This window comes from Nicotiana tomentosiformis, chromosome 12 (assembly GCF_000390325.3).
Source record: "Nicotiana tomentosiformis chromosome 12, ASM39032v3, whole genome shotgun sequence".
Lineage (NCBI taxonomy): Eukaryota > Viridiplantae > Streptophyta > Magnoliopsida > Solanales > Solanaceae > Nicotiana > Nicotiana tomentosiformis.
The window spans coordinates 79456925-79483529 of NC_090823.1; the positions used below are offsets into that span (position 1 = coordinate 79456925).

The 26605-nt window shown below is 39.6% G+C and overlaps 1 protein-coding gene across 1 annotated transcript; it reads right to left on the reverse strand.

Moving 5' to 3' along the window:
- Nucleotides 1-130: 130 nt before the first annotated feature.
- LOC104120154 (lon protease homolog 1, mitochondrial-like) lies at nt 131-26525 on the reverse strand. Its single transcript, XM_070192243.1, has 21 exons — nt 26077-26525; nt 16775-16840; nt 16191-16382; nt 16035-16100; nt 14659-14700; nt 14425-14547; nt 11120-11218; nt 10148-10213; nt 9975-10061; nt 9751-9790; nt 8567-8738; nt 7932-8056; nt 6970-7100; nt 6774-6878; nt 6431-6544; nt 5166-5333; nt 3169-3270; nt 2753-2998; nt 1315-1833; nt 665-1061; nt 131-543 (listed from the first exon to the last, which is right to left on the reverse strand). The coding sequence occupies exons 1-20, from the start codon at nt 26389-26391 to the stop codon at nt 900-902; spliced, it is 2940 nt and encodes a 979-aa protein (XP_070048344.1). The 5' UTR covers nt 26392-26525; the 3' UTR covers nt 131-543; nt 665-899.
- Nucleotides 26526-26605: the final 80 nt, after the last annotated feature.

A 26605-nucleotide genomic window follows, 5' to 3' on the forward strand; every position in this document is an offset into this window, starting at 1 on the left:
AATGCCAAGAGTCTCTCGTAAGAAGAATTTAACAGGCGTAACTTGTTGAATTACGTCACGCCTTAGAAGTTGCATTTTTTTTTCTTCTAATTGTTTACTTCAACTTAAAAACCCAAAAAAAAAAGAATCATGGATCAAAAGGGCCTGATGTGGTAGCTTCTTTTTTTTTTTCTTTTTCTTTTCCTTTATTTCATTTTTAAAATGTTTGAATGAAACAAAATATCTTCGATGTTTTTCAATGACCATTACATACCGATCCTCGGCTTCTAAATTATCGCCCTGCCATTGCTGTGGGAAATTTTGCAGGATCAGTGAACATAGTTTGGACATCATGACGAGTACAACAAGTGTTTATTTTTTGATGGAGCAACCAAAATGTCCACCTTTCTTTTGTAGGGAATTTGATTCTCGACACTGCACTCAGCAAGCTAGTATTTTGAAGACGAAAACTGCCCGTGACTAAGAAAGAGTCCACACACACCACAATGTATCTTCGTTGTTCTGTCTCTTCCTTCCTTTTTCCCTTCTTTCATCTTTCTTTGCCTGTAAGAAAATAAAGATGCCAAGAAGTCATCAATCCATATCCAAGAAACAGTGACGGCCGAGGGTCTACTATATAGAAGCTAAAGCAAATTTAAGAGACTTCCCTTTCGTCAAATCTTACCTTCATTCTTGGCAAAAGGGAAAATCCATGTCCTTGAGATTTATGAATTATATGATACAATGGTGAAAAAATCAAGGCTGCTTGTTCGACATTGATGTGCACATGGAAATATGAAATAAGGAGCAAAAAAAACTACATCTCCGGGCATAAGGTCCAGAATGAATGAGATGGCAAACTCAGCCTACAGGTGGACAGTTTGTCACCAAAACAACTTGAATAATCTGTACTCTGCCTATCAAAATGCCAAATCAAATATTTGCTTGTAGTCATCCACAAAGTGTACATCAAGGCCTTCCTTGACATTAGGAGCAAGCTCGTCAAAATCTCTGCGATTGGCTGAAGGGAATATTATAGTTTTCACATCACTTCTTCGCGCTGCTATGGCTTTCTCCTTGACCTATTATTGAACCAAAAGGTAAAGCTTTTGTAAAATCAAGAAAGGAACCCAACACTGGTTGGGTCAAAAAGAAAAGACCACTCTTATTATGCTTACATGCGCATGCATGTAACACATACAGACACAGGAAATAATTAAAGCATAAAGAACATTAAAGACAAAATCAACGAAAAATAAAAAGAAAACATGATAGATGATCAGACACAAAAGCTGCATGAAATTATAAGGAGAGGTGTAAGAATTGTTAACATACCCCGCCGATAGGAAGAATTTTGCCAGTTAGCGTGACTTCCCCTGTCATTGCCAGGTCCTTTTTAACAGGCTTTTTCATGGCAAGAGACAACAAGGACGTTATCATAGTACAACCAGCACTAGGGCCATCCTTAGGGGTAGCACCTGCAGGAACATGAAGATGAAGCTTACTATTTGCAAAGAATTGGTTATCAGGCTCCTTTTCCTGCAAAATGGTCCTGGCAACCGTATGGGCAATTTGGGCACTTTCTTTCATAACGTCGCCTAGTTGTCCTGTTACATTGAGAGCCCCTTTCCCTTCTCCTTGCTCCACCAGAGATGTTTCTATATAGAGTGTTGAGCCACCCATTGAAGTCCAAGCAAGACCCATCACAACTCCAACTGGTGTCTGATCGTATATGCGCTCCGCATGGAAAACAGGTTTGCCAACATAATCAGCTAGGTTTGGCGAGTCAACAACCACTTTATTTACTGTTTTACTCGCTTCACTTTCTGTTGCTTTCTCAGTTTCTTGAGTATCCTGTTAAGATCACAACCACTCAGAACCAAAATTCAGTTGCAAGGACACAATAGCATTAAATTAAACGCAGATAAATATGTAAACATAAAATCATGCAATGTCAAGGAAAATATAAGGACGTTATTCATTAGCAGCTTAACATCAAACATATCAAAATGTGTGTGCGCGCGCTAGATTATAACAAGTGAGTTAACATTTGGCACAACTTCTTAAAACAAATTTGACTATCAAGTCTAATTAGCCAGACTAAAGAAACCCCTCCATCCCAAAGAATTTGATTTTAACTGATTACAGTGTATGATAACAACAACAACCCAATATAATCCCACTAGTGGGGTCTGGGGAGGGTAGTGTGTACGCAGACCTTACCCCTACCCTGAGGTAGAGAGGTTGTTTCCGATAGACCCTCGGCTCCCTCCCTCCAAGAACTCACCACCTTGCTCTTGGGGTGACTCGAACTCACAACCTCTTGGTTGAAAGTGGAGGGTGCTCACCACTAGAGCAACCCACTCTTGTCTTACAGTCTGATATAAATGCAAATTATGCATAGATACCTTTTTAAGATACAGGGGGGACTTAGCGTAGAAAATGAATACCAAGCGCTTCCCTTGCTTGTTCTTAGTTAACATTTCAAAAGAAAGTGCTTCCCCTGCTTGTTTGGTGTTATATTGCCAGATAAATGATTTCTTACATTCATTTGTTAACCATATTTAATCCAACATGTGACAGTAAGACAAGTTGTAAAAAGACACTTCTGTGCCTACAAAACTACCTATTACACTGCATCTTGTATTTTTATTTTGAGCATAGATAAAACTTAGAAGCATTAAAATACATTGTAGCATACATAGTTACAACTGGCAAGAATCACCTGAAGTACTAAACATTATATTTTTGCTTTTTAATGTTTTTCATTTACCTGTAAACAAGCATCTTCATTAGCAGATTTCTGTGTTTGATTCACTGGTGCTCCCTCTGCTTCAGCTTCAGCATTATTTTCAGAGGCCTTGTCATCATTGCTACCGTTTGCGGACTCAGCTCCAGCTTGAATTTCTTCCTTAGACTTGATTTCGTCTGATAGATGGATAGATTCTGCTTCTACCTCACCTACCTCTGCATTCTGAGGCTCAATCTCTCCATCTTCCCTGACAAGCTTTAGAGCTATCTGAAAAGCAAGAACAGGATGTGCAAAGTATCAGAGCATGAAAACGATTCAAAGTGTTCGTATTGGATTTCATGAAATAACCATCAGTTTTCATCAAAAGTTGACTAGGTACGAGACTCGAGACAATTTCATCATAGATGTATTATACAAAAGAGGACAGGTCACAGAACCTTGCGATAAATCTTTTCAATCTGCTTCTGCAGATTGCGTACACCGGCTTCTCTGCAGTAATTTTCTATTAAAGCAAGAAGAGCTGAATTGGTCACTTCAACCTGAAATAAAGAATTCATGAAGCCAATAAAATTAGCTTATTGCAAGTAACGCTTCAGTGTAACTTGTGAAATATTTAGAAAAACAACATCAAGGCATCAATTGAAAGTCTTCCTATAACCACATATACTAACTGCCAGGATGGTTATACGTGTTGAAATATTTAAACCAAACATCAACCATTCAAGGCTTTGAATTGCAATCAATTGCTAACATAAATCATGCACACTTAATTTTCCGGCTTGATATCACATCTCTGCATCTGAGAAACGGCCCTCAGCATGTTAAAAGCCTGAGAGACAGAGAGATGACATATACATGGGCTCAAACGTTGCATCTCTTCAACTTGATTACATATCAACTCGAGTAATTTTACAGGAGCATTAGGGAGTTAACATTTCCCGAGAAATGGTACCCAAAGCTCTACCCTCGTCCTGTCATACATTTGCCATTAGATAAGCATAACGCCACTACTATGTCATGAAAAAGTACCAACAGCCTACAAGATACTTCAAAAATTAGAACTGCTCCTATCCGCTATGGAGGGCCAAAACAAACCAAAGTAGCCATCAGCCCTCCCACATATCAACTTATTAACTTCTGACACCCATATTTAGGGTGTTTTTTCCCGGAAAAGTGGAAAACGTTAATTATTAGAGTATATATGCACAGTAAATGACACCACATGACACCACAGAGTTAGATGAGGTCAAATGTCATTTTGATGCCCTTAATCAGTAAGTCTTCAGCTCCCTTTTCTTCACCAGAGATCCATATGGCATGTAACTCAACTGAAGATCACATTAGAGAGCTAAATATAAGGTTCTCCGAATTCCACGGATCTCATCTTTAAGGCTGTGGGAGAACATGTTTACTGCAGACATCTTATAACTTAAGCTCACTCAATAGACATTGTCAAGTGTTTTTTGGAGTCATCACCACAATCTTGGCATCGTATGATGATTCCTTGTACAGTAATAAAAAATTCACTACTGTGTAACAAACTAGTCTAGTTTCTCTTTTACACGATGGTCAAATTGAAGTCAACAGCAAAAACACCAAAACACTTGGCATATTTTAAACATCCATCCTGCTTTAGTTCACGCCCCGCTCAAATCTGTTAGACAATACCATCCAGCAACCCCACCCACCAGGCACATGTATCCCTACCACTAAGAAACTCATTATACCTCCATTTACTAATAGAGATTGGCGACTACCACGACAGAACCACCTTCAATTGCGTTTATACTCCCAGCAAAGTGTGGCACAGTGGTTGTGTTAATGATGCACGAGCACATTGGCTAGCATAGGCAGTCACAGTTTGGCTCGGTCAAGCAAACATTCCTCAAAGAGAAAGCAGCACTTGAGAGGATATATACAGCAATGTGGACTCGTTCAGTTGTTTATGTGAACCACTTAAATACTTCTTGAAAAGGATAGTGATGGAAGAGTTTGTATTAAACTTTATAATCCATTAGCTTTGGAGGCAAGTATATTCTAAATGTAGAGGCTTAAGATGAAAATGATATCAATACATCAAACAGTATATTTTCTAGGAAATATTAAAGCATATGGCAAAAAACCTATAATGAGATTTACTGCGATTTTTTCCTTTAGCCATGTTCTATATGGAAGGGTGTAAAGAGCTTGATCCCCTGAATGTTCCAATCATATGTTTTATTCCATAAACTTCTAGCTGAATAAAGCTTTTCACATTTTACTTTAAGAAGTTACATTCTTGCATCATGTTTCGAACATTTTCCCGACAGACCAATGTCTGCTTCTGAATGTCAAAAATTGGGAGCGGAAAAAATACAAAACTATTCACCCGATAATGAATATGCACAGGAGATAATGAAAGAGATGCAACTAGAGATGTTTCTATAAGACATACCTGCTCAGGCTTGATCCCACATGTTTCACGAGTAGCTTTCTCCAAATAATCCCTGGCTATGTGCATTTTCTCATCCGTAATGTAACCAGCAATTGAAATTACTTCCATTCTATCCAAAAGAGGATTAGGTATCATTTCTACAACATTGGCTGTGCAGACAAACAAAACCTGCAGCCGCAAAAAGGAAAATGATCGACCTCAAATTATGCACTCAAAAAATTGATAAATGTGCAGATGTCATTCTCGTATAAACTACAGTGGAATAGGTAACTGTATTAAGCAAAGAGGATAGAAAACACTGAAGGTGCCAAAGCTCGATTTTTTCAAATTTTAGAAGTACATTAAAACCTAGAGGTTGGATTTTATAATTTCTTCAGGTTCATATATAACTCAACATCCATAACAGGGCTTTGATATAGCCTCCCTCCCCATAACCAAGTCAGACCCAAAATACTACCAAAATAATCGAAAGATGCTATCTTCTTTTGACAAAGCCCTTTGGAAATATAACACAAATATTTACCATTATGAAAAGACATAGGAACACACAGTAAATTATCACATTAAAGGACAAAATAAATGAAATTGTATGCGAATATACCCATCAACCTTCTCTCTGTAGCCATGTTGATTTGCTGAAGTTTGATATAATAAAATGAAATAGTATCGATAACTGTCATATTTGAATTATGGGCCAAATTCTTTAATCAATAGGTAAACTAACACTCAACACTCAAAGTCTATCGCTCCAATTATCGGTAACTCCAAGAGGTATAAAACCATATCCCTCATCAGTAAAGCCATCAAAGATAATATGAACAGACAGTAGGAAAACTCAATGCATCAACCTTTTTCCTATTGAATGATCACCAAAACCAATGCCAATGAAACCTAGTTTTTTTTCAAGTATCAAGAGAACAACATTCTACTTACACTAATCATATTACAGTCATAATGACAGAGACAAAGGTAACACAGACGTGAAATAAAATACTTCCAGATAACCTTCCATTATGGACAATAAAAGAAACAGGCTCAGTCACGAAACCTTTTCCAAACTTAACTAAGGTAAGAGACGAAAGAGAACATCAATCAGTAAAGAAAAAGGGGGGGAAATCAAAAGGTGAAAAAGCAAAATGATAGTAGATATTTGCAAGATTTTTAATATCACATTAGTCCCCATTCATCAAATGATGTTAGAGGGCATTTCATAAGGGCCAATCAACAGCCACAATAATTTGATAAGTGCTCCAGAAAACAACTACCTTTGATAAGTCAATAGGAACATCAAGATAATGATCCAAGAAATTTGCATTCTGTTCTGGATCAAGAAGCTCCAACATAGCACTTGCTGGATCACCAGCATGTCCTCTTCCCAACTGCCATAGAAGAAAAAATACAAGGCTATTATTAAACTGATCGATAAACACTTTCTTCAAACATTTAGATTGCAGAGGAAATCCAAGCAAAAACATAATATGTTCAGGCTCAAGATTCTTCCAGTGGTCATATACAGAAAAACGAGATTAAATGGTGAAAAAGAAGTTAGACTTCCTCTCATAGTCAAAGCCATACAATTGAAGCATGAACTCACAAACCATAAAATACCTTGTCAATTTCGTCTATCAAAACAAGAGGATTAGCGGTTCCCACACTTTTTAAACATTGCACCATCTTCCCCGGCATGGCACCGATATAAGTTCGTCGATGTCCCTTGAAGTGTATCCCAAAGTTAGTCATGAAAGTTCAAGATTCTGTGCGCCACAAAACAACTCTGTTTTAGCTGGCCAGATATTCCCATTACCTTTATTTCAGCAACATCAGACAGCCCTCCAACAGAAAATCGGTAAAATTTGCGGTTCAATGCACGTGCAATTGAACGACCTATACTGGTTTTGCCCACCCCAGGAGGGCCAGAGAGGCATATGATTTTCCCTGTTCAAACAAAAATAAGCAATGAGTCTGTTTCTAGTTCCTGACTCAGATTCAAAATTAAACTGAGATAAATCAGGTGAAGCCGCACATATGAAAGACAGTGCCAGTGTATAATTGGGATTAATATTATCATTTGAACCTAATATTGTCCTAGCTATGATGCAATTCACATTTTTCTAGAGTTAACCTTTGTCTTTGGATTATATTGTTAACTTTCATTCAACCTGTTTTTTTCTCAACACTTCATAGTTTCCAAAGATTATCCTCAACAAACAACTACATCTCAAGTTCAATGTCCCAAAGATATACAAGTACAACTGGTGGTGAAAGTAAGTTATCAATCGAATACCACACAGCGAGTGCCCAATCATGGACAGCACAAAATCAGAATGTAAGAAGAACACCAACAAACTATGGCCCAAGGTGCAGCAGTTTAATTCACATTAGTTGCTTTTCAAGGGAAGAAATTAAGCTCAAGATATATTTCTTTACTCCACAGATAATCACAAGAAAACATTGGAGGAACTCTAGACTGACACAAAAAGTATTACCTAAGTTTGACCAATAAATATTTCTCAAATTCCCTAAAATGTTCACTTCTTTCCGTTTACTCGTTTCAATTTGATGTCAATAAAGTATTTGGGAACCATAAATCTCATGTTCTATGGATATATTTTCCATTGGTCCATTACAATGTTATGACAATGGACAGTAAGGAGATGGCTGGATCATTTTCCGTTCTTTTAATATGATTATGGCTGAACCTTATAAAATAGGATTTTTTTTAATAAAAATGAGGGTTATTATTTTTAAAAAAAGGCATTTACCAACCTTGCGAAGTTCCTCTGAGTTTTCCCACAGCTATAAATTCCAAGATCCTTTCCTTAACATCGGTTAACCCATAGTGGTCTTCATCAAGAATTTGTTCTGCCCGTAGTACATCAAAGTTTTCATCACTGCATTTGGATCATAAAAAGAAAACTTCAGGAACCAATGCAATACACCCATGGCAGAGAACAAAACTATAAAGCCAACACCACCACCATCAGCAGCAAACAACACGAACTACGGCAAATCAAGCCCCCATCTTAAGGAGCTCATCATAAGTACAATCCTAGTTTTGCTGCTCTCATGAGATCCTGGTCTAAACTCATACATTGGGATGTCAAGTAAGCATCCTCAAAGCCAGAAGCATGACATGTAAGAACCCAAAATAAGGAACTGGAGGAGAAAGAAAAGTTAAAGACAAATGGATATTACTCGATAGATATTTAGGCAAGTCACATCACTAGGCAGTAAGGTTAACTTGGAAGCAGCAAATTTCAGAGAATAACATTTTTATTTCTCGCTGGACTGTTTAGCCAGCTTCTCAAACAGATTCCTCTAGTACAGCTAGCCAAGGATAAGGATAACATCAGTTGGGTTGAACCCAAGACAATGTAAGGCAGAATAGATAGACAACAAACCTGTAATTACCCCATGGCAAGGCAGTCAACCAATCAAGATAATTACGTGTTACGTTAAATTCACTGGAACTAGCTTCCAACAGTTGCAGTTTTGTCAGTTCTTCTTCAATAACTTGCATAACATGTACTGGTATTTTTTCTTTATTAGGCTCCAATCTTTCCCTGAACTTTGCTGCAGTAATAAACAAATATAGTGTCACACCATTAGATGTAATAAAAAAGGGAACAAAAAACTGCAGGTTTTCGTTAGTATTGACCAGAAAAATCGAAGCCCTTAAAGCAAACCTAATAATTAGGCAGTTTCTTCTCAATTTCAACACCAAAACCAGGTCTACCAAAACAATGTTACAACACGCAGCTTAACTCTATTTTTGTGAAAATTATAGAGAAAAAACAATGAGAACCGCGTTTTAGGGTTTGCAGTAATGTCTATTATCACCAAAACCTGGAAGAAGCACCTTCATAAGCATTACACTCCTCAACAGGAGCAAAGGGGAGAAGAAAGAGTACATGACAGAAAAAGCAAGTAGGCTTCTAATAAGGAAGTGCATTGAAAAGGGAAACAGGACAGAGTTCAAGAGAAAAAGAAACATTGGAGGAGGAAGATAAATCTGAATCATGAGCAGTCCATAACTTGAATAAACAACAATGCAGTGCTAACAATGTGGCCTTCCAGTAAATCCATGTTGATTTAGTGCCACATTACCAAATATGGTAGACAGTAACCTTTCGGAAATTGAAGTTGAAGGATTCCAGTATTGTCTTATTAAGTGCTTTAGTGAAAACACAAAGAGCCCCCTATAGGTACAATGTATTCTTATCTGTCAAAAGTTTGGTATGTCTCAAATAGCTTTAGAAAGCATGTCAATAAAGTTGGTTGGACCGTGTACAAAGAAAATTCAACCTTCAATTTCCTATCTGTAAAGCCAATTATCGCCTGAATGCTATTCATGCTTCTAGTGAAGATTTTCAATGGTAAACAGGAGATCAATCAGCCACCATAAAACTGTTACAACAGAAAGGGCAAAACGTATTGCAAATTGGCCTTTTCTATGCTACTGCTACATGGAATTTTTCCAGGGCCAACATAAGATGTTTCATTGGCCAGATGGGAAAACACGTCTGGCCGTAATAAATCCAAAAAGAACATTATTCATTTCAGTAGTAATTAAGAGACAACGAACCAGAAAGAGCTGTCTTGTCATCAGTCTCCAAACCTAGTTCCTGCATTAAGCCAATCAAAATCACGTCATAAGGAAGCACTTTTTTTTCAAATCAACTCTTTGTTTAAACTGTGAATCAAACATAAGAATCAGAAGCTTAACATATATATTATCTAGGAATAAACATATGTAAGTACTAAGTTTAAGGATGATAACACAAAAAAAGCTGCACATAATCCACATGCCTTCTTTATGGCCTTTAATTGTTCATTCAACAAATAACGGCGTTGCTCTCCACTTATTTTTTCTTCAATTGCTCTTGCTATTGATTCCTGCAGACAACAGAAAAGACGTAAAATGCTAAATGCATGCATAGCACCTATTTAAAGTTCAGGTATGCGTCTTGATGTGCATTTACCTGAATCTTACTAATCTCCATTTCTTTCTTCACTAGCTCCAGGGTAAGCTGTAGCCGCTTATGCACCTGATGCAGGTATTATGGTGTTAGCTATGAAACAAGCGGGAAACATTCATTTTATCTCATGCACACACTATATTCTGATCCCTGAGCAGACAAAAGGCTCAGTTCGATGAAAATCATGAAATAACCATTGTAATGCAAGTTTATGATTCTTACGAGGAAATACAAAATATTGCTAGCTGTTCTAAACTGAATATTTCCCTTTCTAATTTTCCCAAAATAAGTAGCTCCACTTGAACAAACTGACAATTTCTTTTTATGAAGTGGTGAACAAACTGATAACTTTTTTAGATTCCTAATTTTTCGAGCAAAGAGTACCAATGAGAAGCGATTTTACCCATCAGCAAGAAATGAAGCTTTACCGCTAATACGCTTTGATCCTCCTTTTTTTTAACTTTCAACCATTTTCCTTTTCAGAGCAGGGAAGCACTGACCAAACATATATATTTTTTTTTGTTACAATAGGAAGCAAATGGCAAGGAAAAATTCTTAGATCTACCTCCTAGTAATAAAACCTCGCTCTCTTCCAGAGTGGTTAGAACTCACAATACTGGTAAACCTCTCTCTTTGAGGTTTGGATTGAAAAAGGCACACATACAGAAAATATTATGTACTCCCTCCGTTTAAATTTAGATGAGGTAGTTTGACTTGGCAGGAAGTTTAAGAGGAAAAAAGACTTCTGAAACTTGTGGACTTAAAAGCTTAAGGGGTAAAAGCTTTGTGGGGGCATAACATTTGTGTGGTTATAAAAACTTCTCACTAAGGGTAAATGGGTAAAATGAAAAGTTTAAAGTTGAATTATTTTCAATTGTAGAAATGTGTCATTCTTTTTGGAACGGATTAATAAGGAAAGTGTGTCATCTAAATTGAAACATAGGGAATATCTAACTTCTTGAACCACGAACTTACATCTAGCTCTTCAAGCACTTGCTGGCATTGTAGCTTGTTGGCTCCAGATATTGCTGCTCCAAAATCTGCTAACCTTGCATAATTGAAATCACCAATATGCTGCAACTTCAAGAAGTTAGAATGTTGAATGATGACAGACAGTTATGCGCATGCAATCTTACTAATTACTTATTATTTGCAAATTCATACCAAAAAGAGGAACAAACTAACCTTGAAGCGTCTCAATGATCTAGTCTTCATTACGTACAATAGAACAATGAGGCGTCGTTACAATGCTCGCAATGTAATTGATCCAATTAGTTTGGACAACATCGATGATGCTAATGAATGGCTAATTGGAGTCCCGGAAGATCATGCAAATGAAGAAGTATTTGAGGAAACTTCTGATTTCACTTGGGGTGATGTTGCGGAGGCGCGTGGAATTGGGGAGAGAATTTATGGTTTGAGGGGGAGTACCTCAATTTCAAGCTCACAGAGGAAGGGAAAAGAAGCAGTTACTTCATTTCTAGTTGATGTAGAAGAAGAAGTTGAAGAAGATGACGAGCAATATAATAATGATAGTGGAATACAAGAATTTGACAATCTTGAAGAAGAATATGATGCTCATTTTGTGCTTTAATTGATGCTACTCTTTAGTTTTTACATTGAAGTATTGAACATTTGCTTACAGTTACATGTGTTGTCTATGCATTATTTATTTTAATATCTTTTTAAAATTCCGCTTCACTTCAAAAAAGCGAGCGCTTCGCTTCTCGCTTCTCGCTTTAAGCGAAAAGGGGCTTATCGCTTTTCCTCGCTTCAGGCTCTTCACAACACTGTCATAGTCTGAAGATTCCCAATCCCACTGCTTTGTATTCAACAACTTCAGTTAGCTTGAAAGAATGGAGTCTAGTCTACCCTGTACTTCAAAAGAGTTCCACAGCTTTTCACCATTTCATTGAATCTCTCAACACCCAACCACCAGCTTTCAAACTTGAAGTAAGATTTTAAACTTCCCCATCTCCGCATTGAAAAGAAACGGGAGTACAATCAGAAAATACACTGGGGAGTACTGCTTGCCTTTTGTTCTTTAATTCCTCAGCCCATTTAGCCGGGAAAAAAATCTATCCAATCTTGAAGAGTTTTCCTGATTATTACCCTTTGTCCAAGTAAAAGGAGCCCCATTACGATTAGAATCTACAAGCTTCTAATGATCTATAAAATTAGAGAAGTCCATCATAGCCCTAGTGATTTTATTGTTGTTCTTTCTTTTTGCTATGAATCTATTAGTGTTAAAATCTCTATACACCACCCAAGGCCCTGCACAAATGCCTTAGATGCTACTATCTCCCACCAGCGTTCTTGTTTCTCCAACTTGCAGTGTGATTCATACACCCCTGTGAGGTGCCAGGAGAAATTCTGTGATAATGAGGAAATTTTGCGAGTGATAGTATACATCCCTTGTTGATAGTTTCTCTTGTCCAAACATTCTTTTCCCACATCACCAATATTTTCCCTTTCCTGTCGTTGGACTCCAAACAACACTTGAGATGGGTCTGACCACATTTGTTTAACTAGTATTTCCACACCCCCTTCTAAGTTCGTCTTTGAAAGCAATAAATGTTTGCCTTCAATTTATGGATTAACTTTTTATCACCTTTATCTTTTCCCTGTCATTCAACCCCCTAATATTCCAAGTGAGAATATTCAGCTTCATGGGTACCTAGTGTTTGTGATCCCCCTTCCCATCATTGATCCGAGCTCCCCATAATTCACATTAAAAAACAGTTTTTGGAGCTCCTTTATACCTATCACTTTTGGAATTGTGAATCTGGACATGGTAGCTTCATTTCTCTTATGCCTTCTCCTGTCAAGCTTCGTGAACAGAGCTAGACCCTCAATCTCACATTCACAAAAATTCAATCCATATTGTTTGCTCATCTTTGTAACATTATTATGCAGCCATAAGAAAGCTTGAGTAGCCTCTTCGATAAGCCATGGTTTAGTTCTTTCAAATTCAAAAAACTATCTGATTTTGGTCAGCCTCTTTCGATTGTACGAAGAAAGAGTTTTCTTAATCTTGAATGACAATTTTTGTGTAATCAGCTGAGACCCTAAAGGTTCATGGCTAAAAGACCAAGCCCCTTATTGAAAATAAAGGTTGACTCATCTGAGCCTATATCTATTATTTTTTATGACCCAAAAGTTATGTTAAGCTTCCAAACATCATGACATAAGTGGCCCAATTCTGGAGCCCTTTCCTTTACTACTGACCCATTCTACCTTAAGACCTTTCCACGTGCCACTCCCACATCTGTCCACACTTTTTTAGAATTTGAAATATTGTTCCCAACCCCCACATGACCGATCTTTTCTACGGTAGCAGGCCTATCTCAAACTTCATCATAGTACCTAGCAGGTCCATCTTCTTCTCCATTTCGTCGATTGGAGATAATTGTTACCAACGCTACACTCCAAACATGTAATTTATAAAGAAAACCCTTCTTCTCCACTTCTAGGGTTTTCGAAATCTTCTCCATCTGCCTCCTCTCCTTGATCGAAGCCCATCTAGGATGATTTCTTAGAGTTGTCTTTTTTTCAATTTCCAGCCAACCCCCACAAATATCGCCACGCTTTGAAGACTTGATAACCCCTCTGAAATTGGTCGAAAGGAGTAATGTCTCTTACTCCAATTACTAGTGTACCAATAACTTGGAGGGACACAAATGCTTCCCTTAGAAGTATTCAGTAAGTCCCTATCCCTTTATCCCTCCACTCCCACTTCTTCAGCAAAACATGCCACAATATTATCTTTTGATTTTGACACTATTCATAACAATCAGTAGCATCTTTTTAGAAATTCAGCAGAGAGAGGATTAGGTATTGTATAAACTTCCTAGCTCCAAATACATCTTATACAGTTGTTCAGTTGTATAAACTTCCTAGCGTCTCTTTAGAAATATGTATAACAATATGTATACAGTTGGTTCAGAGAACATTTATGACCTTCCATTTCCTAGCAGTCTTGACATCTTTAATTAGTCTCCTCTTTCAGCAGGGCATCAACTATAAGGCAGAGAATCTAGTCATGGATTTGATTACCACCAACACGAACATAATTTTCCATTAAAAAGAATGGCATGAAATGCCTAACTTAGGGCATGATCTTAGTTTAACACAATCCACCGTCATTGTGGAGCTTCACACAATAGTGTGGGCTAGAATATCAAAAGGCAATGCATTTTGAGAGAGTAAATTTTTTTTTTTTGGAGTTATCACCAAATCAAACAATTAGGACTTAACATTTAGAAAGAAATGACTAACACCTGGATATAAGTTTGAACGTGATCCTTCCAGAGAGAACTTGTCTTCAAAACATCCCTTAGGGTTGATAGAACTTCAAAAGATGTCGCCTTTATAACATCGTCATCCTTGTTGTACGGCTGTTCCTGCAACATAATTAAGAAAGCAAATTTTAGAAACAATTTCAAAACTGAACATCAAGCTTTATGAGTTTATCATTGCTGGGTAGAAAGAATGCACAAGAAACTGAGGCATGCCTTGAGATGATCAACTTTCACTGTAAGGGGTTCCTCACTGACCTGCAAATGAATGTCACTGTTTCAGTCCTCAAGGTGTTACTCTTGTACATTTCACAAAATGGGTTATTGAGACGGAAAAAGAACAACATGGTGAATAAAGTAAGGAAATCTGATAGTGAACATTCAAGTGTGACAAATCTACTGCATAGTCATCAAATTGTTACACTAGTATATTGAAGAAATTGTTTATTGAAACAAAAGAAATAACTACATAAGGAAATCTGACTGCAAACATCCAACAACAAACAAACCCAGTGTAATCGTGCAGGTGGGGTCCAAGAAAGGTAGTGTGTACGCAGACCTTACCCTACCATGTGAAGGTAGAGAGGTAAACATCCAACAGTAAGTATAGTATAATAGGAGAATTATTACTGAGGAGCTCAGGGGATGAGAGATTTAAGTCCAATAGAAGAGGATAAGAGGTCCTCAATCACAAAATAAAACGAAAAAATAAGAAGACATAAGACCCTCCAGTGGCTAAGTAAGCCCATTAATGGCTGACCATGCATGAGTACTCCAGCTTTACAGCTAAAGCCAAGAATACGACTCTATACCAAATTACAGCCCAAATATATAGGATTCTATTCAAACTTTTATGTGTTTTAATATATGTTTAAGCCTCCGGGGCTTTGGTCTAGTGGTAAGAGTACAGCCCGTGATATGTAGGTTGGGTGCACATCACAGTTCGTGCCGTGGCGCAAACAAAAGCCTAGTATTTAGGTGGACAATGGTAGAATGGTGAGCCCATTATCCACTGAGTTTCAAACCGTGAGCCACTTACCCTCAGATTTCTAGGTTATCAAAAGTCTAGGATTTCAGTCAAACCAAATGCATCAGCAATCAAACAGATGCAAAACTAGCACATCATAGAAGAAACTCAATTGCTTTTCTCTTCTACAACCCCGAAGTGCAATAAGAAAGACATTCCTATGACTTTGCAGGAAACCAGTTGTCCAAAAATTATTACAAAATCAGTGCTACTTTCTCTTGCAAACAAGCAATCAAGAATAACTAAAAGAGGGTTTCATTCTATTGATAACACGTCATAACCAACTGGGGAAAACAGCTCATTTAGCCTCAAATTGCAATAGACCTCTATCGCTTGACAATGCAGCTGCTCAGTTATATGAAGCCAAAGGGGAAGGACTCGGTGTTGGGACACAAAAGGTAGGAAAGAGAGAAAAATATACAAGTGCAATGAACCCAAGATGTCAATTGGGCAGTCTCAAAATCAGGAGATGATGGATATGTAGATGAAAAATAGAACTAAATAGGACAAAAAGAAAACATATGGAGCTGCTTATAACCAAAAAATAAAGCAGACAACTACTTACCACCTCTGCCATACGTATCCGCCTGTGACCAATAAGAATAACCTGGTCGTCTTTAATACTTGTTATCTGGCTCATCATAAGTTGCATCAACCTTGATCAGAAACTTCTTCAATAAAGTTAAAGCAACAGAATAACACAAGGAACAACAAGATGTACCTGAGCAAGTGTACCAACTTCATGAAGACGGTTCAACATGTCTTTTCCTTTAAGCTCATAGATGTTTTTTTCTGTATCTGAGGCAGACACAACATTAGGATCAGTCCCTTGCTCATCTTTCATAAGGAAAGCGCCAGCATAAGGTGCTTGCCTTTTTCGACTTTCCAGCAAGGCTGCTAATACCTTGGGATCCTGCAGTGAAATTTATGGATTATGTGGAGCCTCAGATCAATTTGTTGCATGCCATTACAGCAGAATTTATATTTTTCTGGAAACTACCAAATGAGGCTAAAGAATATTACAATTGAGCAACAGACGCTCTCCTAATTGAAGGTTTTAGCTTTTCAAGCTTACAACTTCAGCCAAGAACTTTCCATCAATTAAAGTAGCATTGTTAAAGCTGAATGCTGGTTTTATAGACTTAAGAGGAAATAGGCTCCAAAACACTAGCTGAAACAGTATCAACTCTCAGAAAGTTGACAGTAATTTTACTCTTAATGTTTAAAGCTTATATCTATTCTATTTCAAAAATCACGAAGACTAACTAAGACATAGTTTAACCCATTCTAGACAAGGTACCATACCTTCACATAGATATGCATATAAAACCCTGGAAATAACGGTCTGTGTGGAAGTGGCAGTGCTAGAACCTGCACCAAGAAAACAACATGCATCATTATAAATTATATAGAATTAAAAAAGTACAGCCCACACAGACTTTATGTTATTTTTAGCATGATAAATGACATAAAGCCCTTAATTGCAAGTCTTACAGGTAAATCTTATCCAAAGATAAAACTATAACCAACCAAGAAGGCAAGAAATGGGTCGCACCCATAAATCTTACAAACAGATGAATTATGAGCAAATAAGAAGCCTCCAAGAAACAGTGTTTTCTTTGCATTCGTTCAGTATCTCTCTTTTTTTAGGGAAGGCTGATAAATACCATTTTTACACTGATCCTGCAACAACTAGCAAAAACTGAAATACACATATGAATCAAACTTCTTTTCAAAGAAAAATGAGATACTAGGGCAATCCTATTACTTAAACCGCGCATGTATTTTCCAATGCTTTACTTCTTAAATAACCTAGAAGCTGTTGATTAAATTGAAACTAAAGCATGAAGTAACCCTCTCTAGGCCTCCAAATATAGGATGAAGTGTTAAAAGTTAACATCCATCAAGGTGCCTTCTGTACGGCCAGAAGTAAGAGGCATAACTGGTTGAATGCTGACTTTGAGAAGAGCATATGGGAAGGAGAGTATTCTAATTACAATGTTAATTTGACAAGCAAACAAAAAAAAAATCTTTTGCTGAACAATGTGAATCACCAGCTTCTTGCAGGTGAGAAATCATTCAAAATCATTAGGAACTTTCTGAAGCTTCAGTCTTGACATAGAGTTGATCAATTTGCCTCTGCAAGGTAGGAGTTACATATGGTCCAGAGAGAAACAAGGCAGGAAGTACTCAAGGATCGACGGGTTTCTAATATCAGGAGATTTCAAAGAAACAATCTCAACCAATACGGATGGTTCAACTGACAATGTGCCCAAGACACAATCACAATCTTCTTGCTAATGGGATTCTTTGTAAAAAAAATACTCCATTTTAATCTGAAAATTGTGAGACAATAGAAGAAGCAGATGAAAAGATAAGTTGATGAATACTTATTACATAATACATGACACTTAATTTTCAGGTGTGAAAAGCACAATAATCTTTGATGTTGGACTAACTTAACACTAACATTCTACTAACTAACATTACCATTGTATTATGTGTCCTTGAACTCAAGGTAAGAAGAAGTGAAGAACACCTTGAGTTTGCTTTTTCTGGAAAACACGGAATAGTGAACAATAGTCGTAATAGTAAAGCGTCACCTAGAAAGTGAACAGTTCAAAACGAGATCAGTCACCAGAACTCAATGTGCATGAAGCGGAAAAAAACCACTGTAGCACACAGACACCCCATCCCACCCCTTCACCACCACCATGAACCATGAATCCTAGGATTCCACCACCACCATCCGAGAGCCAACCCTGTCGCGACACTACCCCAGAAAGAATCGCCGGGATCTGACACCCCACGCGCCGGCACGTGACGCCTTTTCAGGCCAGATCCCAACTTTTTTCCTTCAGACAGCCTCTTCGCGAGGCTATTCCGACCTCACCCATCCATCAACCTCCAACTTCCGACCACTTTTGCTATTTTCCGGCGACGGAGGTGTCTTTTTCCGGCCAGATTTCACTCCCTCTCACTTTCCCTTCTTCAGTCAGTCTCCTTGCGAGGCTCTTGGTTTAGCTATGACGGACTCTACAGAGAGAAGCTCCTACTTCTCCCTAGAATCTAGAAAATTAGAAAGCATGTCTTTTAGCAAAGCTGCATCTTGGCCAGCCCTCGAACTTGGGGGAAGATGCCAGCGAAAGCTTGACGTAGGGCAGGAGCCACACTTCTCGCTGTCCGAGGAGCACACTCTCAGGCGTAAAGGTTTCTTGAACTCTTGTTTGATTGGGTCTTTCTCCAAATGGGTTGGTTCTCCAGAAGCTGTTAGGAACTGGACAGCAGAGGCATGGAACGTCAAGGACGGGCTGAAAATATCGAAACTGGGTGACACGCAATATCTCTTTCGATTTGTCGACGAGTCTCAAGCTTCAGAAATTCTTGTCATAGGAAACAGGTGGTTTGATGGGAATTTCTTAAAGTTAGACAGATGGGTGGAGCACGATGGGTGTCTCGACCCTCGTTTCACTGGCGAAACATTGGTGGTCAACATGGTGGGTCTCCCGGTGCATCTCTGGCGTCTTGACCTATTCAAGAAGGTTGGGGAAATCTGTGGGGGTTTCATTGATGTCACTTGCAGCTTGCACGATCTCTCGCGAGTAAGGGTTGTGGTGAGGAAAGGGGGCAGAATCCCTGTCTCCACTGTGGCGGAAGATGGCTACTTGAGCTACAGGGTTTGGTTGAGCCCTGAATTTCGCCCCGTCTTTATGCCTGTGATTTTGGCGGAAGAAAAGGAAAGGTCAAATAGAAGGGAGGGAAGGGGAAATCAGTTTTTGAAGGGAGGGGAGGGCTCACCGGATCAGTGGACTAAGCTGGATTCAGACGGTAGATCGAGAAGTGACGGGAGGTTTGAACTTGGGAGAAGAAGACAAAATTTTAACAGGAGGAAAAGACGTGAATGGGATAGTGATGCGTCCTCTTTTAACTATCATAGGGTCGGGCAAGATTTCAGCAAGCATAGGTCTGGGCCTCTACACATGGGCCCAGCAACTTTTCCCAATTCTATTAGAATCGATCCAAAGGGGTCCAAATTATATCAAGCGACGTCCGATAAGGCGCCTAAACATATGGAAGCAAGTCACTCCTCCTCCTTCTGCCAATGATGCCTCAAACAGTGCTATACCAAACACTAGAGACTTGTGCTCCTCTTCAGCCACTGTTCCAGGGGCAGCACCGGCAAAAGCTAGCGGTGTTATTCCATGGCCCCCCGCCTCTGATGGACCCAGCTCCATCGCCCCCTCATCTCCCACTGTGCTTAGATGTGCTGAGGTTACAATACAATCTCCTCCAAGAGAGGCATTAATTCCTGAGGTTGGTGCCTCTCAACGAAACGACGTGATCCACCCGACACCCAGAGTTCCTACTACTAGCAATGCTATGGTCTTGCATTCCTCCGGTAGGGGCAAGGAAAAGGTAATTACAGAAGACGCATGTCCAATTTCGTCACGGATTGGAGAAGTGGACATGTCCTTATGGATGGAGGATAAACTATTAAACTTTGGGAAGTTCTTAGGTGTTTCTTTTGAAGGGAAGGAAGAAAGGGTGCTGGAACTGTTGAGGGAGATTGAGCAACAACCTTGTTACGAAGGCGCGGGGAGGGAGTTGGGTAAAGGTGTTAATCAAAATAAAATAGGGGATGTAGTGGTGTATCAGAGAAGGGGTCGAGTGTGTGACATGGAGAAAGGGATCTCGTCTAGGGGGTGGGGAAAAGGGGGCTATTGTTGCTTATGGAAGTTAAGATCCTTTCATGGAATGTCAGGGGGATGAATGACCCAAACAAAAGGGCCATCATCAAAGTGGGAGTTAGGGAGTGGGGTGCCAACCTAGTTTGTTTTCAAGAGACCAAAATGAAAGTTTTGTCGGATGCGATCGTGAGAAGTGTCTGGGGGGTTGTTGGGTGAAATATGACTGGGTCCCTGCAGCAGGAAGTGCCAGGGGTATTCTACTTATGTGGGATGATAGAAGTTTGGAGGTAAAGGAGATTAGGAAGGGAGCTTTCTCTTTGGCAGCTCTCGTCAAAGATAGAGTGAGTGGGGTGGAGTGGGGATTTGGGGGAGTGTATGGGCCGGTAGGGGAAGAGTCCAAAGTGTCTTTCTGGGAGGAACTTGCTAATATTATGGGGGAATGGGACATTCCATGGGTTCTAGGGGGAGACTTTAACACAATTAGATTCCCGGAGGAGAGATTAGGGTGCAATTTGATTTCGACGGCCATGGAGGAGTTTTCTGACTTCATCAATGATCACTTTCTCATTGATCTTCCTCTGTCAGGGGAAAGGTTTACTTGGGCCAGGGCGGAGGATTCAAACTCAAGGTCCAGACTCGATAGATTTCTGATATCGTCCTCCTGGGATGAGCTGGTACCGAATGTGTTGCAAATCCCTTTACCTAGGCTGACTTCGGATCACTTGCCTATCTTGCTAGATGGATGCAGAGGGAGGGGGGTCCGTGCTCCCTTCCGGTTCGAGAACATGTGGTTGAAAGTGCCAGGATTTTGTGACAAAGTGAAAGAATGGTGGACCAACTACGGGGTATCAGGGTCACCCTCATTCCGTATGTTGAAGAAACTCAAATTGCTCAAGGGAGATATTATTAGGTGGAACAAGGAGGTCTTCGGGAGGGTGGAGGTCAAAATGAGGGAGCTTATGCATGAATTGGGGGAATTAGAGAGCGGGGAAGGGGCGAGGGAGCTAGATGAATCTGAGAAAGTGAGATTGAGGGAGGTTAAGAGTGAAATAGTCGAGCTAGCAATAGCTCAGGAGACTAGTTGGCGACAAAAATCAAGGGCGCTCTGGTTAAAGGAGGGGGATTCGAATACTAAGTTTTTCCACAGGGTTGCGATTGCAAATCGAAGGAGAAACTTCATAGAGTCCTTAGTTGTAGATGGGGTGAGGATCGAGGGAGAGGAGGAGGTAAAAGGGACGATAGTGGGGTTTTATGAGAACTTATATAAAGAGGAAGTTAGTTGGAGGCCTACTTTGGGGGGAATAGAGTTCAACCACATAGGGGAGGGAGACAATGAGTGGCTAGAAAGAGCTTTCGAGGAGGAGGAGGTGCACGATGCTGTGTCGAGCTGTGCTGGTGATAAGGCCCCTGGGCCTGATGGTTTCTCCTTGGCCTTCTTCCAGCTCTGTTGGGACACTGTTAAGGGGGAGTTGATAGAAGCCATCGAATACTTCCACGTGAATGGTGCTTTCGAGAGAAGCATCAATACTTCTTTTATTACCATTGTGCCTAAGAAAGAAGGTGCATCTTGTATCAGAGACTATAGGCCTATCAGTCTAGTGGGGAGCATTTACAAGATTATTTCTAAAGTGCTCTCCAACAGACTAAAGAAGGTTCTTGACGTGTCTGTTTCGTCCTCCCAGAATGCGTTTGTGGAAGGTAGGCAGATCCTGGATGCTGCTCTGGTGGCAAATGAACTTGTAGACTCCAGAAGGAAAAATAGAGAATCCGGATTACTGTGCAAGTTGGACCTTGAGAAGGCTTTCGATCATGTCAATTGGGAGTTCCTGGACTTCATTATGAAACGGATGGGGTTTGGGGAAAGATGGAGGGGATGGATCAAGTTTTGCATTTCATCAGTCAGATTCTCTGTCCTGGTTAATGGTAGCTCGTGTGGTTTCTTTGGCAGCTCCAGGGGGCTTAGGAAAGGTGACCCCTTATCCCCATGCTATTCATTTTAGTGATGGATGCTCTGAGTAAAATGATGGATCGTGCAGCGAGTGGAGGCTTCTTGAGAGGTTTCTCAGCTCCGATCGAGGTGCTCAGTGCCCGAAGGGTCTCTCATTTGCTTTTTGCGGATGACACCCTAGTTTTCTGTGATGCCGATATGGATCAGTTGACCTGCCTGAAGCAGGTACTGCAGTGGTTTCAGATAGTATCAGGACTCAAAATCAACCTCGGTAAGTGTGAGATTTTCCCGGTGGATGAGGTTGCTAACATTGATGCTTTGTCTCATGTTCTCGGATGCAAGATGGGCTCTCTCCCCACTACCTACCTGGGTCTACCATTGGGTGCTTTGCAAAAGGATACTACTGTTTGGAATCCAGTCATTGAAAGGGTTGAAAAACGATTAGCAGGCTGGCAGAAACGGTATTTGTCAAAAGACGGTAAGGAAGTGCTTATTAAAAGCACTTTGTCAAGTATCCCTACCTATTACTTATCCCTGTTGCAAGCACCTGTGAGCATCACAGAAAAACTGGAGCGGCTTCAAAGGGATTTTCTCTGGGATGCGGCAGATGGAACTAGAAAGTTTCATCTAGTGAATTGGCAGACAGTCACTTCCCCAAAGAAGTGGGGTGGACTTGGAGTAAAAGATCTCAGGGTATTCAACAGAGCTTTGCTGGGGAAGTGGCTGTGGAGATTCGGGGTAGAAGAGCATGCTCTATGGAGGGAGGTCATAGCAGAAAAGTACGATTCCACGGGAGGGGGTTGGAGGACCAAGGCAATCACAGCACTGTTCGGGTGTGGCATGTGGAGGAACATCATGAAGAACTGGGAAGCTTTCTATGGCAACATCACTTACAAGGTGGGAGATGGAAGGAGAATCAGCTTTTGGAATCACAGGTGGTGTGGAGAGGCTACTCTGAGGGTCTCTTTCCCCACGTCTTCAGAGTTTCAAACCAGAAGGAATTGATGGTCCAACAAATTCGCAAGGAGCATGAAGGGGATAGTATGGGACCTCTCTTTTAGAAGGAACATGCAAGATTGGGAGATTGCGGAGCTCCAAAATTTGTTGGCACTGCTATACGGGCAAGATATGCCCCATCCATCTTATGATTCTTGGAGATAGGGGTTGCGTGATGATGGCTTGTTCACCGTAAAGTCCTTCTACCAGAGTATGTTGGTGAGACAGGAAGCTACTTTCCCATACTCATCGATCTGGATTCCTAAGGCGCCTACGAAGGTGTGCTTCTTTGCATGGCTAGCAGCGAGGGAAGTGATCTTGACATCTGAAAATCTGTGAAAGAGAGGAATTACACATGTTAGTTGGTGCTACATGTGTAAAAGCTCAGGGGAAGAAGTTGATCATCTTATGATGCGTTGCCTTGTGTCCTGGGGTTTATGGAGGGCAATCCTGAATCTTTTTGGTGTTCAATGGGTGATGCCAAACACTGTAAAGGAAATGCTATATAGCTGGGCCAATTTCCGTAGAAGAAGCAAGCAAAAGGCGTGGAAGTTCGTCCCGTTAGCTTTCATGTGGTTAGTCTGGGGAGAGAGAAATAAGAGAGTTTTTGAGGGGATTGAGTCTCCGTTTTCACATCTTAAGAATAGTCTTTTATCTTTGATCGCTTTTTGGTGCACACATGTAGCCCCTACTTGCGTAGAAGATTGGGCGTCATTTGTAGAGAATCATGTTCTGATGTAAATTCTCTACTTTTTGTATACTTCTTGTATGCGGGATTTTTTTTTTTCTCCCTTTTGATTAATACAATTTACCTTATCAAAAAAAAAGGGAACCGATTCTCAATGACCAGAGAGAACGCGATACCACGAATATCAAGACCATCATTGGTGTGGCGTAAGGTGGCAGCTAATGTGGCTCAAATTGGCGGCTAAACAGTGACTGGAGTAGCAATGGAATAACGTCCAAAATAGTATCTGGAACAATAATCATAATACTGGCCTGAAAGATGGTAGAAAACTCATTGGAAGAATGGCCAAAATAGTAATTTTACACTGTAAATGGGACATGGTTGGAATGGTGGCAGAAACTCACTGGAAGAATGGTCAAAAAGGAGGAATTTTATAGCTAAAAAGATGACTGAGAAAGAGGCATGATACTGTCAAACGGTCTACGGAAATAGGGATGAGGTTAACGATCACCAAAAGCGGAAAGAATAGTGAAAAAGTTGACCAATCGGGTAGCATAGGCTGCCCCTTATTAAGATCACCAAGGGTATGTGATACAATCTGAGAAAATCTAACAATCAAATAGAAAAGACACATCTATGTGTAGGTGAGAAATACATAAATTTTATGATATCTTTCCAATGAGACTAATTTAACACTACTAAGATAACACACATTAACATTTGAACAAGAACAAGTGCATTGCCGAAAATCCAAGCTGTGTGATTGGGAAAAAACTTGAAATTACTTAGAGCTGATCATAGATGATGAAAATGGAGAGGTATATGCTTGAGTGGAGATGGAGATGAAAGAATCGTTGGAAAAATCGAAACCTTTAGAAATCATTAGGTGAAGCAAAAGAGATGATTGCAAATGAATTACCCCTAATGGAAGACTTGATTAAGGAGTTGGCGGATTGTGCCTTAGTGGAGGAGGTATCAACAACAACAACATACCCAGTCTTATCCCACCCCGTGGAGTCTGGGGAGGGTAGTGTGTACGCAGACCTTACCCCTACCTTGTGAGGAAAGAGAGGTTGTTTCCAATAGACCCTCGGCTCAGGAAAGCATAAGCACCACATTAATGAAAATATAGACAAGAAGGGATAGTACCAAAAAGCCATATAAAAGTAGAATAAATAGTTGAGGAGATATCAAGGAAGCAAAAATCAATAACATTGTGGTTGAAGGAGGGGTACTGAAATACCACATTTTTTCATTGAAAGGGTAATGCTAATTGAAGCTACATTGCTACAATAGCATTAAAAGAGTTGCTCACTGATGTGAGGCTCTCTGATGATCCTAAGAAGATTCAGGACAAGAAATCTTTAAAAAGACGACTAGATTATAAAAATTTGTCAATTCTCATTTCATTAAAATACTAATGCTAATTGAAGCTACAATAACATTACAAGTGTTGGTCATCGATGTGAGGTGTCTGAGGATCCTAAGAAGATTGATATCGAGATTCTTTAATACTACGGCCTGATTTTAAAAAAGTCTACAATACTATTCTTTCATCTCAAACGGAATGGCTGGGTTCAAAATATGAGGATCGAAGCATCTAATAATAAAACCATTCTTTTAGAGACAAAGAGGGTATCAAAAGCCTCTCTTTGGAAAAATAAAATGTTGACCTTCACAGCATTATATCAAGTCAAGGTCGGGAAGGTCTTTTAGTAAAGAATGATTGAGTGTACGAATCTACGAGAAATATAATCTTGGTGATCCACCTTTTTTATATCCTAGAAAGTTAACTTCTTAAACAACCATCCCTTTCGATTGCCGAAATCTTAACAGAGTGTTGCAACCAAAGTTAAAAATAATTTCTATATCAAATTGATCCCAATTCTGCATCATGTTTGCATCCATATGTACAAATTTGAATAATAATGAATAAAATCATATCAAAACTACCCAAAGAAGACATAAAACCAGCACTAACAACAGAAGGAACTCACTTAATATCTTCTTTTTTGGTGCACAAGCAGACATGGCCACACCGTTATAACAAAAAGTTAACATCTTTTCTTAAGGAGTCATTTAGCAGTTATCAAATATTAGCATAAAATGTACTTATATAATGATGGAGCAGGAAAATACATAATTATGCACCAAATTATGTTAGTTAATAATGATGAAGTGATAAATTGAACTGAGAATGTACATTAGTTAACAAAAGTCATACAATTTATTTTAAAGACACGTCTAAATCTATCGGTGCGGGTGCAAAGAATTATTTTGAACTAACCGTAAGGCAATCTTCAGGCTTAAAAACAGTGGGAACCATAGCAGCCGAAGCCTTAGAATCAGCATCTCCACCTTCCTCGGCCGGCTTGGCTTCGGATGCAGCAGCCTCGGAATTCGATTCGGACCCATCAGTAGAATCCGAACAAAAGAATCGTCGAGACAAATAAGGGACCCTGCGATTCGAACTTCTTAGCGAACCTAAAACCCGAAGCAAGGGCGTATTCGAGTCAGTGCCACGGCGAACTTGAGGGGTAAATGCCGTTGTGACGGCGTGGAAACGATTCTGCAGACATGAGGATGTAAGAGCCTTCAACATTATTGCAAAAATTGATGGGAAAACGAGGGTTGGCTGACTATTTGGTGTACTAGTTTCGGCTAGTTAAAGTAGGGGGGCTCAGAACCGCCATTGATGAGCTTACGGGAGGAAGCCGTTTTCTGTGACTTTCATAGTTAAAACCCTCCCTAAACCCTCTAAGTTAATCAAATTACCGATATCGCCCTTCAGTTTTAAGTATATTATTTACTTTCTT